General features: G+C 35.7%; 1 protein-coding gene across 1 annotated transcript in view; it reads left to right on the top strand.

Moving 5' to 3' along the window:
- GPC5 (glypican 5) overlaps positions 1-21,022 on the top strand; it is a 1,374,119-nt gene extending 1,353,097 nt beyond the window's left edge. The window contains exon 8 of the mRNA XM_027116005.1: positions 20,072-21,022. Coding sequence (XP_026971806.1) covers positions 20,072-20,229 — 158 coding nt within the window. The 3' untranslated portion in view covers positions 20,230-21,022. The remainder of the gene's footprint in view (positions 1-20,071) is intronic.
- Positions 21,023-21,316: the final 294 nt, after the last annotated feature.

Below are 21,316 nucleotides of genomic sequence, written 5' to 3'. Positions count from 1 at the left end.
TTTTCATTTAAAATTGGCCCTGGGCTTCCCTGGTGGCGCAGGGGTTGGGAGTCCACCTGCCAATGCAGGGGACACAGGTTCGTGCCCCGGTCCAGGAAGATCCCACATGCCGCGGAGCGGCTGGGCTCGTGAGCCATGGCTGCTGAGTCTGCATGTCCGGAGCCTGTGCTCTGCAATGGGAGAGGCCACAGCAGTGAGAGGCCCGTGTACCGCAAAAAAAAAAAAAAATTGGCCCTAAGTTACATAAACAAGATTGAGAAACTATATTACATAGAAAGATAGCCACTGTCTCAAGACAATAAAGTATAGATATTGTTTAAGGGAGAAATTTGGTATTGAATATGGGATTCATTTTGTCCTTAACTGAATCCTATTGTTGTAATGATTTTTGAGATCCTACCTAGCACCCACTGTGCTCCTCTATTTATGCACTGCAGAATGAGTTGAGACTAGAATGGCAGCATCCCAGAGCTTGTCAGTTTGTGTCCCAGCTTTAGTATTCCACAAACAAGCTAATATCCCATGAGAATGTTATGAGAGACCTTTATCATGTGCATAATGTGTACCATGTGGTTGTAAGTGTGGTTGTAAGTGACAAATTTCATACAACAAATTTGGTTTAACTAATATTTAAATAACTTCTAGAAGATTTATCTGCACAAGCTGCTGAAACTTTGCTTCACAATCCAAAAAAAAATTTAGAAAACAGAAGTGTACAAAATTTTTGAGTTGGTACATATACTATAGATTATATCCATCTTAAAGTCTTTCTTTAATACTTTCATTGTCACCATTCCTACACATGATGCATTAATTATTAGAGTTAGAAGTATATGCTCACATTTGGTCTAGTATGCAGAGGTAGGGAGATATTGTAAGACTCCTTGGAAGTGCTCAGAGAGCATCATTTCCCTCTGGTCCCCATTTACTCATGTTTTATTGTGCAATATCCTCCAACTCCACCTCCATGGACACATTCTCTCTGGATTTCCACTTGGAAATGATTTTTTCCCACCTCATTCTGTGTTGAAACTGACCATTCCTCAGAATAACACCTATCATTTAGAGACCCAGTTTCCTTTTTTACATCAGAATATCCTTAAAATAATAGATTATTTGTGCACAAAAGTCCTGTACACTCCTAAAAGTCAGGAAACAGTGTTCCATGGGAAACCTTCAGGGAAATAATTTACCTAAAATCCTTTAGGAATACTACCTTTTTATATAAAACACTAGAGACACAATCCATAAAAGAAATAATTGATAAACTAGACTTCACTAACGTTTAACACTTATGTTGCAGTTAGAAGGTAAGTTCTGAAGCTCTAATACACAGCATTGTGATTTAAAGAATAAATTAAAATTTTTGCTCTGCAAAAGACAATATCAAGAGAATGAAAAGACAAGCCATAGACTGGGAAAACATATTTTCAAAGACACATCTGATAAATAACTGCTATCCAAAATATACAAAGAACACTTAAAACTCAACAATAAGAAAACAACCTGATTAAAAATGGGCCAAAGATCTTAACAGACATCTCACCAAAGATATACAGATAGAAACTAAGCATATGAAAATATGCTCAGCATTGTATCATTAAGGAAATGCAAATTAAAACAACAATGAGATACCACCACACACCTATTAGAAAGGCCCAGATGTGGAACACTGACAACACCAAATACTGGCAAGGTGGTGAAACAATAGGAACTCTCATAGATTGCTGGTGGGAAGGCAGAATGGTATAGCTACTTTGGAAGACACTCTCGTGGCTTCTTTTTAATAAACTTAAACATACTCTTACCATAAAATCCAGTAATCACATTCCTTGGTATTTACCCAAAAGAGTCGAAAATTTATCCCTACACATAAATCTGCACAGAAATGTTTGCAACAGCTTTATTCATAATTGCCAGATCTTGGAAGCAACCAAGATGTCCGTCAGTGGGTGAATGGATAAATGAACTGTGGTCCAGGCAGATAATGGATTACTCAGTGCTAAAAAAGAAAAGAGCTATCAAGCCATGGAAGGACATGGAGGAACCATAAATGTATATTACGAAGAGAAAGAAACTAATCTAAAAATGCTACATTTTGTATGATACCATGCATGATATTCTAGACAAGGCAAAACTATGGAGGCAGTTTAAAAGACCCATGGTTGCCAGCAGTGTGGGGAGTAGAGATGAATAGACAGTACAGAGGATTTTTAGGACAGTGAAACTACTCTGTATGATATTGTAATGATGGATATATGTCATATGCATTTGTCCAAACCTATAGAATGTATGATGCCAGGAGGGAATTCTAAGGTTAACTATGGCTTTGGGTGATTATGATATGTCAGTGTAGTTTCATCCTTGGTGAAAGTTTTAAAATGCACCATTCTGGTGAATGATGTTGATAAGGGGGAGGGCTATGTGTGGGAGCAGGGCATTTAGGCGAAATCTATGTACCTTCCTCTTAATTTTGTTGTAAAACTAAAATTGCTCTAAAACTTAAAATCTTAAAAAATCTCTGGGAACAAGGTGAACATTTGTCTTTACAGGAAAATGCAGGGGTCAGGTGTGTTGTAGTGAAGGTTTGTTTTTTTGTGTGTGGCTAATACTTACTGACGCCACGGTTTCATACAAATTTTTTTGTTCAAAAACATTTATCAAGTGCCAACTATGTAGGGACTCATTCTACACATAAACTAAAGAATCATCTTAGCTAAACTTTGACATTTAAGTACTTATGTATATAATAAGGACATATATGTATATAAGCAGTTGAATTATCTTTATAATAACAATTATTTGATAATAGAGATGATTCTAACTTATTGGGTTCCTATTTACATTGTATAACATCAGACTAGTTTCTTTTTTTTTAATAGTGCAGGTAATTTCATCTAAGGTGATGAGTCCCCTTGCCAGGTCCTGACTGGGAATCAGGAGACTGGCATCCTATTTCGGGCTGTATCAGCTATTCTCCAAAGAAACTTTGCTGTTCAACTCACTTTGCCTGCCTCAGCCTCTAGCGTTCAAATAGTAACCATATTTTTTGTCTATGTAAAAAAAAATACAAAGTGTTTTTCATATTTATGATTTCATTTAGTTTTTACATCTATCCTGGGAGAAGGCATTATTATGATGTAAATGTTACAGATGAAGAAACTGAATCTCAATGACTATATGAATTTTCTAAGGTTTCTGGGGCTTGAACCTAGCTCCTTTCTACTATACTCCACTGCTTTCTATGATGAATTCTAAAAGTCTGGGTAGCTCCCATTTAAATAAATTAAAAAGTGTTAAGTGCTTATTAACATATCAAATATTTATAGTAAGTCATATATTCAAAAATCATTTCTACCAAATGTAGAATACTGTGAATAGCTACTTATAAGCCCAAGAAATAGAAAACATAAATATAATCATGACTTCAATGGGCTTAAAGTTAAGTGAATGAGATCAACATATAAACCTAAATATAAGTGATACAGATATATATGTTCAAACAGTCTTAAGCTGAGTAATGATGACAAGAAAGCATACACACACCTAGGGTAAAAACACAGCAGTATTTATAACTGGACAACAGATAGAGACAAGGACAGAAAGAATTGATATGATTGTTGTCAGAAACGTTTATGCCAGAAGACTTACAGTGGTTGGAAAACTGTGCCACTTATTAGAATATATCACATGGAATTAGACACTGGGACAACAATGAATTATGGGTCTGAGAGAGAATGAGTATGGATGTTATTTATTCTAGGAGTTATAATGCAAGAACGGATGCATTTCCATACAGGGTCAGGGAAGGTGATTCTGTAATTTTCAACATCCGCATAATTCCCCTGCTTTCAGTATGAGAGTCTTCCCTCCTCACACACACCTTGTTATTTTCATAATGTCTTGTCAACCCAAAGTAGAGCAAATAACATACTTTAAAATGTTACACAGTCCCATCTAAATACAAACATCCGATTGAGAACACCACGAGGGTGAGCAGACAGCCATCCCCCACAACCAAAGTACCTGCCCTCACGTGTGCTGTGTTTTGTGGATATTTTCATGAATAACATTGATATTCTTCTCAGGGATGATGGCAATGGCTAGTTCCCTATATTTTGTTTAGCTATCCCTTGGGCCAATGGAATTTCTTCTTAAAAAATAACATACAAAATATTTAGGGCTTGAAATAACTAAGTTAAACATATTGATTTATAATACACATGGTGAATCAGATATGCAAGCCAAGATAATTCATTTCCATTTAATAAATGTAATAAGCTTCACAATCTCTCTTGCACAACATTCTTAGACATTTTGACAATTTTTCTTAGGCTCTAAGGATTAGCTACTTAATATTCTTCCCTTACTGAAGTAAAACAGGCAAATTTTGTCTGAAGTTAATTTTCACATTTCATTGTGAGAAAAACTGTCTCCTCATCAGTGTTCACATTTTACTTGCTGCAGCTAGTTTTTAGCAACTATGAGTAAGTGAAATGTCACCTATTTAATCAATGCCCAACCCAGTATCTTAAAGATATGTATTATGGGTCCAACAAAAAAGTCCAAATAAAAGAAAATATTTAAAGGGCCCAAATTACGGCAAGTCTCAATTTTCCTATTATCCCCTTAGCTCTATAGCCAGCTAGGTCTTCTTCTGGCATATTTACCAGTCTTTACAATATTATACAGCAAATGCACCCTGGATTAGGCAATGCAGAGGCAAAATAACCTGCCTTCCAGTCTTCCAGTGTGCATTCAATCATTCTTCCATAAGGCAGTTTTGCACTATTTACTATCAGTGGGGAGGGAACAATCATGCTTTACTGGTAAGTTTCCTGGCCAAAATGCAACACAGCTCAGTACTTTTAATGAAAATAATCACCCTATCGGGCATGGTCATCAAAAATATTTAGCAGCAGGAACACTGATCAACCAGAACAACCTGAACTACACCAGTGTGAATGGGCTGAAGAGACATAGACTTATCCAGAGAGTCAAGTTGGAGCTTCAGTGCCCAGATGCTGGAAATGCTCAGCAAGTTGCCTTCAAGATGACAGACTGATCAAACACAGTTAATTTTATTCCCTCCTGCCACCCCACTAAAATACATTATAAGAATTTTTTTAACAAAAATCTAAATTTACTGAGAGCAGAGGAAACTGAAGAAGTTTGATAACAACACTTGGAAGCCAGAAAGCAAACGGATGAGTGGTGCCTAATGTAGGATACCCAGGGAAGCCAACTCCCAAGCACCATTGAAGAAAGCAGAGAACCAACCCAATTTGCTCAATGGAATCCTCAAAAGAGACAGGAATAGGCATCATCTGTCACTTCTAGTAAGAAGGGGTTGACAGAAGAGGGTCTACAAAAGAAGGACTAGTCAATAGCTGTACCATTCCATGATTTCTTCCTCCACTCCTGACCAATAGGTGGATGTCTCTCCCATAAGTCAGTAAGCTACAGGAAGTATAATCTGGAAAATGTCTCTGGACTGGGGAATGCCAGGCACAGTTGAAAGCAGGAGTATTATTCTCAAAAATAATACTTAGCAAATATATATATCGATATCTACCTACCTATCTACCTATTTACCTATAATGAATGTTGAAACCTATACGCTCCCCCAACCCTGCTCCCACTTGGCTCCCAGAGTTCTTGCAGGCAGGGAATTACTCTTAGGCAGGATATTGTAAGGTCTCTGCTGAGAAGACCTAGCTTAAGAAGAAACAAATAAAGGCAGTTAAAGGGGACCTGATAGACATGACTTCTGGTCTGCAATATTTCTGTGTCTTGTCCCCTTTGTGCACATAGTAGGACTACACATCCCTGTCCCTTGAGGTTGGAGACAGTCATATAATTAGCTTTGTCCAATAAACCTAGTGAGCAGAAGTGCCATGTACCCCACCCAGATGGAGGCTTATAATTGCCAATTTGTTTCTCCACCCATTTCCCCATGTTGTGGTGATCATGGAAGGATGTGTTGATATGGAGGTGAGGTACTAAGTTACAATGCAGAGTTACCTCAACTGGCAGTAGACATTGCTACCAATACTTTGGAGGCATTTGTTTTTTCAGCCTGACCTACCCTATCCTACTGACAGGTAGTTTCACCAACATGTAAACAAGACCACATTTGTCTACTAATTACAGAACCCCATTCACACACTCAGAGTTCTAACTAAATTTTCACTTCCTACTCTTAAATATTAGCACATAACCATGAATCAAGGATTACCACTTATCTAAGTGAGTAACATGAAAAGTCATATCCACAAGCAAGTAATTTGTATTAAAGACTGCAGAGAGAAGAGAACTTTGAAAAAACTTTGAAAGAACTTTGAAGAGAACTTTGAAAAAATACTGTAATTATCATCTTAATAATGTCTGAGAAGACAAACAAAAGGGACATTTAGAAGAAAAAATATCAAGTTTAGTAAATCTAAAATCTGAATACAAGAATGAAAACCTCAAAAAACGACTTAAGTTTAAGAAATCTCCTAGAAACTAGAGTAAAATTATGGAAACTGGAAGAGGGAAGAAGAGCACACCTTCCAGAAATCCAACATTTAAATAATGGGACACCTAGACACAACAGACAAAATGGTAGACAGGAAATCATCAATAAAGAATTCAAGAACACTTCCCCAGATGGATATGAGTTTCTAGGTAGAAAGGGTCACTGAGTGCCCAGAACAATGGATCCAATAGACCCACACCAAGGGACATCATGATGGAATTTCAGAATATAGTGAAAGAGACACAATATAAACTTAAATCTTCTCAACTGTGAACTTGATACATCTGTTTATTTAGGTCTTGTTTTATGTCCTTAGATAAGGTTTGCTGTAGGGATCATGGTTCTCCTTTAGTTTTGACATTTAATTTTATTGTGTAACTGTCAAAGAATTCATATTCTTTGTTTAAAATTCCTTGTTAGTTGTTGATATTTGCTTTGTACCCTGCTATGTGATCACTTTTATTAATATCTTAGGTATGTTTTAAAAGAATATTTACACATTATATCCACTAGTCATTAACTACATGATGCTATCTAATCTGGCTAGCTAGCTGTATTTATTTGTTTATTGGACCAAACTTGTGAAAGTTTGTATTTGGAGCTAGTGTAATAAATAATACTCCTTTATTCTTCTTCTGAGGTTAGAACCAATTAAAATATAAGCACACATATCAGACAGATAAAAATATTTTATTGTTAAAAGCTAGACTAGAGAATGTCCTGACATATGACACCTATTATTTCATCCAAGAATTACTGTCAAGTCAGAAGCATAGCTAGAAAATTACAGGTCCTCCCTGCAGCAAAAGGTGACTTCAACTTATGCCGTGGTGAAGAGCAGGAAGAATGCATCCTTACTGTGGGCAAGAAAATCCAAAAGAGGATGAGAAATCCAAAAGCTCAGCATTCTGGCTCTTCCCAACTTAGGAATCAGGGCAATCTGTTCTCTTTGCATGTGAAGGAATGGGGATGTAGGGCAAAGAGATACTAGTATTGTTACTAGAACCAAGGCTAGAAAACATTGGAGTTCTCCTTTTCTTGCCCCAAAGATTCTGATGACTAAGTCATCCATATCTTCACTCATTTTCATCTGCCTGAGCTATTAATTAATAAGATAGCATGGTTAAAATCCCCCACTGGATGTATATGTGTCCATTTTGCTTTATTATTTTACCCAATTATTTTCCTTTATTAATATCGATTTATTTTGAGAATATGCTAAAGTAAGATAGGCTCAGAATTGTTATATCTATATGTCAAATTATTTCTTTTGTTATTATATAAAGACCTTCTTTATCCTTTTTAATGCTCAAAACCTATTTTATCTTTTATTAATATAATGACATCACCTTTCTTTTGGTTATTATTTGCTTGAAGTGTGTTTTTACAAACATTTACTCTCACCCTTTATGTATCATTTTGTTATGCGGCTAAATTCCTTTTGAAATCCAAACTGAGTGTCTCCTTTCTAACTTTATTCAGTTCATTTCATTTAGAGATTATTGAATTATTTGCATATTGTTTTAACATCTGATTTTGTGCTTTCTATTTGCCAGGCATATTTGTTTGTGTGTTTATTCTTTTCTGACTTCCATTAAATTTTATTAATCCTCTTTGCCTTAATGGATTAGGAACATATATATTCCATATGAATTTTTTAAGTTCTTAGGCTTGAATTTTTAACTTTCATTAAAATACATAGTGGTCTTGACAAAACCTTAAGTTGATATTTCTCATTTCTTCCCAAACATACAAATACTTTAGAATGTTTTAACAATTGCTTTCAAGTATTTTAATTATATCTCTTAAAATTATATCAAAATTAACCATTTTGTTGTTGTTTACTTAACCAACACACTTATATACAGTAACCAAGATGTTTGCCAATTATTTTGAACACTATTATAACGTTCATCCCACTCCTTTATTTGTGCTTATTTTCTTATATTTTTACATATATTCTTTAACAATGATTTTAGAATTGTTTGGGGAGTATTAAAAACACTTTTTGTTAAAATACCTTTACTTTTACCTTTATTTCTTCCATATAGTTTAACTCTTTATAGAATTATATATTCTTTCATAATTAGAAAAAAATTTGAATTTTAACTTCTATTATTGCACTTGAAAATTAATGCAATACAGGTATTTTGTTCTGTTCAAAGGAACCTGTCCTTTCTCTGAGTGCTTTAAAATCTTCCTATTTTTGATACCATTGACTATTACTACTATGTGTCTAGGTATAGATATTTTATTATCTTAATTTTTGGTAGTGTTTAACCCCATATTATTACTAACTGAGGAACTACAAATATTTTGTGATTAACTAGGAATATTTGATAAGTCTTACACTCTTTAAAAATAATTTTCAGAAGCATTAATTATAATAGTTCCAATACCTGTAAATTCTTATAACTAAGGTCGGTAGTATATAAATGAGAACTAGTATATTTAATAGACTTACTTTTATTATTTGGTTTTTATTACCAATTGCACAAAGAATGGCATTTTAAATTTTCTATAGAAAAATTATTTCTAGAAGAAATTTCACAATAATCGTTTAAAAAACCCACAATAGTAATATTATAAAATAGCTTAAAATAATTTGGCTTTTTTTCATATGAGATGTATGTTTCCTTTCTAAAGTCTTCAAAAATCAATAAAACAAACTGAGGAAAAAGTTCTGGATGATCATTATGGAATACAAAATAACATCAGGGGAAGAGGACCTTCAAAATGGCAGAGGAGGGCTTCCCTGGTGGTGCAGTGGTTGAGTCCGCCTGCTGATGCAGGGGACACGGGTTCGTGCCCCGGTCCGGGAAGATCCCACATGCAGCGGAGCGGCTAGGCCCATGAGCCATGGCCACTGAGCCTGTGCATCTGGAGCCTGTGCTCCGCAACAGGAGAGGCCACAACAGTGAGAGGCCCGTGTACTGCAAAAAAAAAAAAAAAAAAAAATGGCGGAGGAGTAAGAAGTGGAGATCACCTTCCTCCTCACGAGTGCATCAAAAATACATCTACATGTGGAACAACTCCTACAGAACACCTACTGAACACTGGCAGAAGGCCTCAGAATTCTCAAAAGGCAAGAAACTCCCCACATACCTGGCCGTGTGGCTGATAGGGTCTTGGTGCTCTGGCGGGGTGTCAGGCCTGAGCCTCTGAGGTGGGAAAACCAAGTTCAGGACATTGGTCCACCAGAGACTTCCCGGCCCCACGTAATATCAGTCAGCGAGAGCTCTCACACAGATCTCCATCTCAAGGCTAAGATCCAGCTCAACTCAACAACTAGCAAGCTCCAGTACTGGACACCCCATGCCAAACAAGTATCAAGACAGGGAAACAACCCCACCTATTAGCAGAGAGGCTGCCTAAAATCATAAGAAGTTCACAAACACTCCAAAGCACGCCACCGGATGTAGTCTTGCCCACGAGAAAGACAAGATACAACCTCATCCATAGGATCACCGGCACTAGTCCCCGCCACCAGGAAACCTACACAACCCACTGAACCAACCATACCCACTGTGGGCAGACACCAAAAACAATGGGAACTACAAACCTGCAGCCTGTGAAAAGGAGACCCCAAACACAGTAAGTTAAGAAAAATGAGAAGACAGAGAAATACACAGCAGATGAAGGAGCAAGGTAAAAACCCACCAGAACAAACAAATGAAGAGGAAATAAGCAGTCTACCTGAAAAAGAATTCAGAGTAATGATAGTAAAGATGATCCAAAGTCTTGGAAATAGAATGGAGAAAATACAAGAAACATCTAACAAGGATATAAAAGAACTAAAGAGCAAACAGACAGTGATGGGCAACATGATAAATGAAATTTAAAATTCTCTAGAAGGGTAAACAGAATAACTGAGATAGAAGAACGGATAAGTGACCTGGAAGATAAAATAGTGGAAAAAACTACAGCAGACCAGAATAAAGAAAAAAGAATGAAAAGAATTTAAGATAGTTTCAGAGACCCATGGGACAACATTAAACACAACAACATTCGAATTATAGCGGTTCCAGAAGAAGAAGAGAAAAAGAAAGGGACTGAGAAATTATTTGAAGAGATTATAGTGGAAAACTGCCCTAATATGAGAAAGGAAAGAGTCAGTCAAGTCCAGGAAGCACAGAGAGTTCCATACAGGATAAATCCAAGGAGAAACATGCCAAGACACATATTAATCAAACTATCAAAAATTAAATACAAAGAAAAAATATTAAAAGCAGCAAGGGAAAAGCAACAAATAACATACAAGGGAATCCCCATAAGGTTAACATCTGATCTTTCAGCAGAAACTCTGAAAGCAAGAAGGCAGTAGCAGGACATATTTAAAGTGATGAAAGGGAAAAACCTGCAACCAACATTAGTCTACCCAGCAAGGATCTCATTCAGTTTCGACAGAGGAATTAAAATCTTTACAGGCAAGTAAAAGCTAGGAGAATTCAGCACCACCAAACCAGCTTTACAAAAAAGCCTAACGGAACCTCTCTAGGAAGGAAACATAAGAGAAGGAAAGACCTACAATAACAAACCCAAAACAATTAAGAAAATGGTAAGAGGAACATACATATTGATAACTAACTTAAATGTAAATGGATTAAATACTCCAACCAAAAGACACAGGCTCACTGGATGGATACAAAAACAAGACCCATATATATGCTGTCTACAAGAGACCCACTTCAGACCTAGGGACATATACAGACTGAAAGTGAGGGGATGGAAAAAGATATTCCATGAAAATGGAAATCAGAAGAAAGATGGAGTAGCAATTCTCATATCAGACAAAATAGACTTTAAAATAAAGACTATTACAAGAGACAAAGAAGGACACTACATGATGATCAAGAGATCAATCCAAGAAGAGATAACAATTGTAAATATTTATGCACCCAACATACAAGTACCTCAATACATGAGGCAAATGCTAACAGCCATAAAAGGGGAAATAGACTGTAACACAATCATAGTAGGGGACTTTAACACCCCAACTCACCAATGGACAAATCATCCAAAATGAAAATAAATAAGGGAATACAAGCTTTAAATGACACACTAAAGAAGATGGACTTAAATAATATTTATAGGACATTCCATCCAAAAACAACAGTGCACATGGAACAATCTCCAGGATAGACTGTATCTTGGGTCACAAATCAAGCCTTGGTTAATTTAAGAAAACTGAAATTGTAACAAGTATCTTTTCTGACCACAACGTTATGAGGCTTGATATCAATTACAGTAAAAAAAAAAAAAAAAACTGTAAAAAATACAAACACATGGAGGCTAAACAATACACTACTAAATAACCAAGAGATCATTGAAGAAATCAAAGAGGAAATCAAAAACTACCTAGAAACAAATGACAATGAAAACATGACAATCCAAAACCAAAAGCAGCAAAACAGTTCTAAGAGGGAAGTTTATAGCAATACAATCCTACCTCAAGAAACAAGAAAAATCTCAAATAAACAACCTAACCTTACACCTAAAGCAAATAGAGAAAGAAGAACCAAAAAAACCCAAATTAGCAGAAGGAAATAAATCATAAAAATCAGATGAAAAATAAATTAAGGAAACAACAGCAAAGATTGATAAAACTAAAAGGTCATTCTCTGAGAAGATAAAAAAAAATTGATAAACCATTAGCCAGACTCATCAAGAAAAAAAGAGAGAAGACTCAAATCAATGGAATTAGAAATGAAAAAGGAGGGCTTCCCTGGTGGCGCAGGGGTTGAGAGTCCGCCTGCCAATGCAGGGGACACGGGTTCGTGCCCCGGTCCGGGAAGATCCCACATGCCACGGAGCGGCTGGGCCCGTGAGCCATGGCCGCTGAGCCTGTGCGTCCAGAGCCTGTGCTCCGCAATGGGAGAGGCCACAACAGTGAGAGGCCTGCATACCACAAAAAAGTAAATAAATAAAAAAGAAATGAAAAAGGAGAAGTAACAACTGACACTGCAGAAATACAAAGGATCTTGAGAGATTACTACAAGCAACTATATGCCAATAAAATGGACAATCTTGAAGAAATGGACAAATTCTTAGAAAAGCACAACCTTCCAAGACTGAACCAGGAAGAAATAGAAAATATAAACAGACTAATCACAAGCCCTGAAATTGAAACTGCGACTAAAAATCATCGAACAAACAAAAGCCCAGACCCAGATGCTTCACAGGCGAATTCCATCAAACATTTAGAGAAGAGCTAACACCTATCCTTCTCAAACTCTTCCAAAATATAGCAGAAAGAGGAGCACTCCCAAACTCATTCTACGAGGCCACCATCACCCTGATATCAAAACCAGACAAAGATGTCACAAAAAAAGAAAACTATAGACCAATATCACTGAAGAACATAGATGCAAAATTCCTCAACAAAATACTAGCAAACAGAATTCAGCAGCACATTAAAAGGATCATACACCATGATCAAATGGGGTTTATCCCAGCAATGCAAGAATTCTTCAGTATATGCAAATCAATCAATGTGATACACCATATTAACAAACTGGAGGATAAAAACCATATGATCATCTCAATAGATGCAGGAAAAGCTTTTGACAAAATTCAACACCCATTTATGATCAAAGCTCTCCAGAAAGTAGGCACAGAGGGAACTGACCTCAACATAATAAAGGCTATATATGACAAACCCACAACCAGCATCGCTCTCACTGGTGAAAAACTGAAACCATTTACACTAAGATCAGGAAAAAGATAAGGTTGCCCACTGTCACCACTATTATTCAACATAGTTTTGGAAGTTTTAGCCACAGCAATTGGAGAAGAAAAAGAAATAAAAGGAATCCAAATCGGAAAAGAAGTAAAATTGTCACTGTTTGCAGATGACATGATACTATACATAGAGAATCTTAAGATGCTACCAGAAAACTACTAGAGGTAATCAATGAATTTGGTAAAGTAATAGAATAAAAAGTTAATGCACAGAAATCTCTTGCATTCCTATACAATGATGATGAAATATCTGAAAGAGAAATTAAGGAAACATTCCCATTTACCACTGCAGCCGAAAGAATAAAATACCTAGGGATAAACCTACCTAAGGAGACAAAATAGCTGTATGCAGAAAACTATAAGACACTGATGAAAGAAATTAAAGGTGATACCAACAGATGGAGAGATATACCATGTTCTTGGATTGGAAGAATCAATCAATACTGAGAAAATGACTCTACTACCTAAAGCAATCTACAGATTCAATACAATCCCTATCAAACTACCAATGGCACTTTTCATAGAACTAGAACAAAAAATTTTCACAATTTGTACAGAAACACAAAAGACCCCAAATTGCCAAAGCAATCTTGAAAAAGAAAAATGGAGCTGGAGGAATCAGGTTCCTGAACTTCAGACTATACTACAAAGCTACAGTAATCAAGACAGTATGGTACTGGCAAAAATACAGAAATATAGATCAATGGAAAAGGATAGGAAGCCCAGAGATAAACCCACAGACATATGGTCGACTTACCTTTGGTAAAGGAGGCAAGAATATACCTCCAAGAATATATGGAGAAAAGATAGCCTCTTCAATAAGTGGTGCTGGGAAAATTGGACAGCTACATGTAAAAGAACGAAATTAGAACACTCCCTAACACCATACACAAAAATAAACTCAAAATGGATTAAAGACCTAAATGTAACGCCAGACAATATAAAACTCTTAGAGGAAAACATAGGAAGAACACTCTTTGACATAAATCACACCAAGATCCTTTTTGACCCACCTCCTAGAGAAATGGTAATAAAAACAAAAATAAACAAATGGGACCTAATGAAACTTCAAAGCTTTTGCACAGCATAGGGAACCATAAACAAGATGAAAAGACAACCCTCAGAATGGGAGAAAATATTTGCAAACGAAGCACCTGGCAAAGGATTACTCTCCAAAATTTACAAGTAGTTCATGCAGCTCAATATCAAAAAAACAAACAACTCAATCCAAAAATGGGCAGAAGACCTAAATAGACATTTCTCCAAAGAAGATATACGGATTGCCAACAAACACATGAAAGGATGCTCAACATCACTGATCATCAGAGAAATGCAAATAAAAACTACAATGAGGTATCACCTCACACTGGTTAGAATGGCCATCAACAAAAATCTACAAACAATAAATGCTGGAGAGGGTGTGGAGAAAAGGGAATCCTCTTGCACTGCTGGTAGGAATGTCAATTGATACAGCCACTATGGAGAGCAGTATGGAGGTTCCTTAAAAAACTAAAAATAGAACTACCATATGACCCAGCAATCCCACTACTCAGCATATACCCTGAGAAAACCATAATTCAAAAAGACTCATGTACCACAATGTTCATTGCAGCACTATTTACAATAGCCAGGACAGCTAAGCAACCTAAGTGTCCATCGACAGAAGAATGGATAAAGATTTGGCACATATATACAATGGAATATTACTCAGCCATAAAAAGAAATGAAATTGAGTTATTTGTAGTGAGGTGGTTGGACCTAGAGTCTGTCACACAGAGTGAAATAAGTCAGAAAGAGAAAAACAAATACCGTATATATATGGAATCTAAAAAAAAAAAATGTTTCTGAAGAACCTAGGGGCAGGACAGGAATAAAGATGAAGATGTCGAAAATGGACTTGAGGACATGGGGATGGGGAAGGGTAAGCTGGGATGAAGTGAGAGAGCGACATTGACCTATGTACACTACCAAATGTAAAATTGATAGCTAGTGGGAAGCAGCCGCATAGCACAGGGAGATCAGCTCTGTGCTTTGTGACCACCTAGAGGGTTGGGGTAAGGAGGGTCGGAGGGAGACTCAAGAGAGAGGTGATATGGGGATATATGTATACGTATAGCTGATTCACTTTGTTATACAGCAGAAACCAACAATGTAAAGCAATTATACTCCAATAAAGATGTTAAAAAAAAATAGCATCAGGAACTGAAAAAAGATCCAAACAATATTTTCTCTGCTACCAACTCTATCCTGAAAAATAAAATCTATTTATCATTAATTATTGGAGAATAACCAATAATTCATTTGATGCAGTAACAAATAAATAACAATCCCCAACATTACCCAGAGCTGAAATATCTTAATACATCATACTACTTTAAAGTAAACTTTGGTTTATAGTCAGAATCTCCCATTAATGTTTTAATCCATTGTTTAATTTATTAGCAATTAGAATTACTTCATTATTCTTACACACCTGTCAAAACGGAAGACTACTCATGGCTATAAAGGGTTGACCAATGGGACTGTAAATAAATCTCAGACATTTGCCCGTAGAGAATGGAAGAGGTTGTCTTGCAAATAGCCCCATTTACTAGTCAGACTGTGTGAAAGTCAAATATATAATCACAGAGACCACCTTCAGTTAGGGTGTTCATGATTACCATGGACCTTTTCTCTTCAAAAATACAATTACTCTGCTTTTGTTATTGGATTACATGGAAGCCCCCAAGGAAAACTGGAAAATTACTCAGCATTTTTCAGGATGTATCCTAGATTCAAGTGACTCAGTACCCTGGGTGGAACTATCAATCATATTTCCTGGGAGATAAGAATGGAGTAATGACTAATAAAATTGGTAAATTGTTATATAAGCCATATCAGATTTATTAGACTCCTAAATGTCCTACCAATATGACTGATTTGGGTATAAATGACCATCCAAGTCCAGCAAGTAATGACCAAGGGTAATAGTTTTTATTTAACATAACAAGATCCATAGCAACTTTATTTAACAAGTATTTGCTAAGTTAATATTCTCATACTGAATCTTTTCCATTACATTCACCACTTTTCTTCTTAGATGAAAATTCTAAGTTCACATCTAATTCTAATATTTTATTCTACACTTGGTGTTGCTGTAATATAATTCTATGCCTTTATATTAAAAGAGACTGAATTTGAGAAACTAAATAGACACTTTTCCAAATACATACAAATGGTGAACAGGTACATGAAAAGATGCTCAACAGCACAAATTATCAGGAAAGTACAAATCAAAACCACAATGAGACTTCCCTGGTGGTCCAGTAGTTAAGACTCCCACTACAGGGGGCACGGGTTCAATCCCTGGTCAGGGAACTAAGATCCCACATGCCGCACTGTGTGGCCAATGAAAAACAAAAAACCAAAACAAACAAACAGAAACAATGAGATATCACCTCACACCTGTTAGAATGGCTATTATCAAAAAAGACAAATGATAAGTGTTGACAAGGATGTGGAGAAAGGGGAACCCTTGTGCACTCTTTGTGGGAATGTAAATTGGTAGAGCCGCTATGGAAAACAGTATGAAGTTTCCCTAAAAAATTAAAATATGGAATTACCATATGATCTAGGAATTCCACATCTGGATATATACCCAAAAGAAATGAAGACCGGATCTTGAAGAGATATCTGCACTCCCATGTTCATTGCAGCATTAATCACAATAGCCAAGATATGGAAACAGCCTAACAGTTGTCAATGAATGAATGGATAAAGAAGATGTATTGTATATAAAAACAATGGAATATTATTCAGCCATGAGAAAAAAGAAAACCCAGCCATTTGCTACAACTTAGATGAAGTTTGGGGGCATTATGCCAAGTGAAATAAGTCAGACAGAGAAAGACAAATACCATATTATATCACTTATAAGTATAACTTTAAAAAAGCCAAACTCATAGAAACAGAGTAGATTCGTGACTGCCAAGTACTGGGATGTGGGGGGGACATGAGATGTTGTTCATAGGGTACAAACTTCCAGTTATAAGATAAATAAGTTCTGGATAGCTAATGTAGAGCACGGTGATTACAGTGATTAATACTGAATTATATACTTGAAAGTGCTAAGTGAGAAATATGATCTGTATAAAGTTTATTTCTTAAAAATGTCCTACTTAATTATTTCTCCTTACATGGTTTTATTTTCATAAGAAAATATTCCACACAGTTCCTACAGTTGTTACATCTCTGGGACAAGCAATAATGCTATATATCTATTATATATCTATTATATCTCAATAAAACTGGGGCAGGGATCAAACTGAATTGGAGAAATGTATTTTTACAGTTTTGTAATTCTCTGCCCTGGATTAAATTCATCAATTTATTAATTCACCTAGTAATTACTAAATGCTTACTAGGTGAATACAGAAATTAATGACAGATTCCGTACTCTCAAAGAAAGGCAGCCATAGACTAACAGTTCAGATTCTTAAAGACCATGAAAATATGTGTATAAAATTATATTAAAACATTTTTATGTACCAATATCTACTTTTTGAATCTTTTAAAATAAGTGAACACACTTTTCTTAACCTAGTTCTCTACTAATGGACACTTAATGGCACTAACAATGCACAGATTAACATTTTGTGAATAAATATGTGCATATTTTAAAAATTATTCCCATGGAATTTCTCCATTAAAGTGGAACTTTGGGGTCTAGGTAAGTGTACATTTTAAACACTTTTGGTATATTTTGGCAATCTTCCTTGATAAAGGGTTAATCCTTGCCAAACTGACATCATCGCCTCTCTGTCCTGCCTTTGTCAACCAGTCGGTATATAATTGACACCTCATCTTGTATAAGACTGTATCACTGCATAGCACCAACCATCAGGCATGTGCCTGAGTTTTAATATTACATTTGTTTTTGTAATAGCATGGCTATCTGTCTTCCCCCGCCAGACTGTAAGCCACCAAAGGCAGAAATATGAATTTATTGTCATCTTTGTGTGTCACTATTATGCGTAGAAAAGGTTATTTTAAATTACTTCATTTTTGTTTATTAATGTGAGAAATCTTCAAACCAATTTTTCTTTTATGGGTCTTTGTTTGAGTTTTGGTACAATTTACACACTTAGTTAATTAAATTCCTTTCCTCAAGGGATCTTTTTTTCTTTTCATATAATTCTTATCTCAAGGGACCATCATCCTTAGAACTATCAAATCTCTACCTCTGATGTTAAAATGGCATCTGACTGAAGATGGGATATCCCTCCTGGCACTGCCTGACTTGCTGGCAGAAGATTTAACATGTTTCTATTTTCATATCTGTACTCACCATGGTACCCCCTGAACCCAGACCAGTGCCTGGCTCATGAATGAATGAAGAAAATACCAGCTCAGGAAGGTATAAGGAAAAGTTATTCATGAATCCAATCCAGGCACCTCCTCACAGTGCTTTTAAAAAGAAAAGTAAATCCCTTAAAGCTCAAATTTATGTAGTTATCTTGGAAAAAAAATTTTAATTGCCTAGAGTCTGCATAGCTCCTTGTTATACTGTAGCATAACAAGGAGTATAAAACCATGACTAAAATATTCACACTCCACTCCAGTCCCTATAAAAAAAAGGAATTGCTAGTTTATTCATCTTGCCTAATGACACAGAAGGGCAAAACAAGTACCCAGACAATGAATAATAATGCAAGAGCTCAGACTGTAAAATCAATATGTCAGATCAGTAGAGCTGAGCTTCGTTTTAATGCTCTCATCCCTAAATGCAGTAGAGTTTACCTTTGAATTATATATATGTATTGACCTAATTACATAAATATTGACTCTTCCTTATATGAAGCTTTGTTTTTCCAGTCTCACTGTAATTACGATGTCAATATTTGTGGCTGTGGTAACACTGAATTTAAACTTGTTAATTGTGACTGATGGTGGCATGCCATGGGATAATCCAGACAGTCTTACAGTCTCAACACACTGGTGGCACTAGATAGTAACTGATAAATCAGTAATTCCCTAGGTATACCATAGTAAGGTAAACTTCTTTAAGAAAATAACTATTTCATTCCCAATAATTTGAGAACTGGTCTCCTCAGTTTGTCAGGTTTTACAACACACAGAAGTAATAACCAGGATGTGACTAGATCTTGGTCTGTAACTTTGCACATTTTTTTTCTTTAATCAAACACTTCATCCCTAACTTCAAGCCACAATCCATCCTACTAACAAATTCTTTGATCTATTGACTATACCTGTATCCCCATAGCTCTGCATGTATATAAAAGATAATATTTAATATGTGTTATTATTCTTTGATATATTTCAATAAGGATCCTATGCAAAGTTTAGCCTAATACAAAATATGATCTGTATAAATTTTATTTCTTAAAAATGTCCTACTTAATTATTTCTCCTTACATGGTTTTATTTTCATAAGAAAAGATTTCACACAGTTCCTACAGTTGTTACATCTCTGGGACAAGCAATAATGCTATACCTCAGGTCATTTAAATTAAATTGCTTTACTTCAATAACATTTAGAGAAACATTCCAAGTGCTTTAAAAAGCTGGAAAGTGCTTTGCTTTGTTCTTATAAAGTTTCTGAACACTCCCACTCAAGGTCCTGTACCTTCCAATTTAAGAAGAGCAGAAGTATGTGTCATATTCATCTTTTAGAGTTAGGTGAAACACACAGTAAATGCTACACAAAAAGAATAAAACAATGGGGTCCATGAGTTGGCTTAAGAGCTGTTCTAGATGTCTCATGGTGAGCTAGTTATCCATCATCCTGTTTTTTCTTATTTGCCTCTACAGGGATGCCAGATGAGATGAACCTCAGTGATGTAAAGCAAATCCATCAAACAGACGGTAGTAGTACTTTAGACACAACTGGAGCAGGATGTACAGCAACAACTGAAACTATGGCATTGGCTCTGCTGGGTGCAGTGATGTTACTTCCTGGGCTTTGGTAACTGAACTCTTCTGCCCTGATATATATGTCTTATTAGAGTCTTAACTTCTCCCCTCTCTTTCTCCAAGTGGAATAAGAGATCTTTTCAAATATAACAATTATATTTATGAAAAGGTATGTCACACTAACTTAGAAGCCAAGTTGGTATGTTCACAAAGTATCTAAAAATCAACGTTTAAATGAAAGACTGTTTGAAAACATGTCTTCTTTGAATCTAATTTAAACATTCTTAAATTCTAACAAACCTGCATATGTGAAGAGCACGGAAGTGACTTTGCGTAAGAAGGATTTCGTATATCTGTAATTTTATTATCCTCAATTCCAACCTCTTCCTTTTTAAAAGAAAAATGTTTTAAATCAAAGGTATATTTTCAGGACACTGAAAACAGTACATAGTGTTTCTTAAAATACTGGAATTAGAATTCCATTAAATGAATCAAAACAAACAATGGCAAGTAGTATGCATGCATTTTCAAGAGATTCTTCCATTTTGCAAGTTACAGAAAGAAATTACTGAAAGACTATAAGTTATAGAGTAGATTGCCGAGGGGCATTTCATGCAATTTCATTGAAGATGCTTGATAACTTTTATCCACTGTAACTTAGCCACTGACAAACCTTAAAGCTGAGTATTTTGATAACATCTGATTTGTATCCCATTATATACAAAATGCATCTTTGGTATTGTGACTCTGTTCTCTCCTCTCTCTTTGCCGAATGGCTTTAGCTACATTGCAAACACACGCCTGCTCTAGGAATATCGCTAATAAAGCTGTTAATTATTTGGTGGAAAACTTTAAAGAATATTGATCATTTTCTCCTGGAAAAATGATATTTTCATCCATTTTCAAAATATTATTTGCTGTTTTTTTAAACTTGATATTGAACAAACAATTGTCTATACATTTCTAAGGTTCCTATGAATATCTAAAGATGTACTAATACAGAAAATATGGCATGAACTGTTTTAGCTCTTTTCCTATTTTCACATTAGCAGAGCTGCTAATCCACAGTCCCTGATTTCCCAGTTGTGATAAGGTGCCTCAGCAGGCACTGATTAGGATGTGTCTATCACTGTACTTAGGAGG

The sequence above is a fragment of the Aethalodelphis obliquidens genome, unplaced genomic scaffold (genome assembly GCF_003676395.1).
Source record: "Aethalodelphis obliquidens isolate GAN/ISIS:26980383/991018 unplaced genomic scaffold, ASM367639v1 scaffold15, whole genome shotgun sequence".
NCBI classification, from domain to species: domain Eukaryota; kingdom Metazoa; phylum Chordata; class Mammalia; order Artiodactyla; family Delphinidae; genus Aethalodelphis; species Aethalodelphis obliquidens.
Note: the sequence above shows the minus strand (reverse complement) of the source record. Positions and strands in the feature narration are given on the sequence as shown.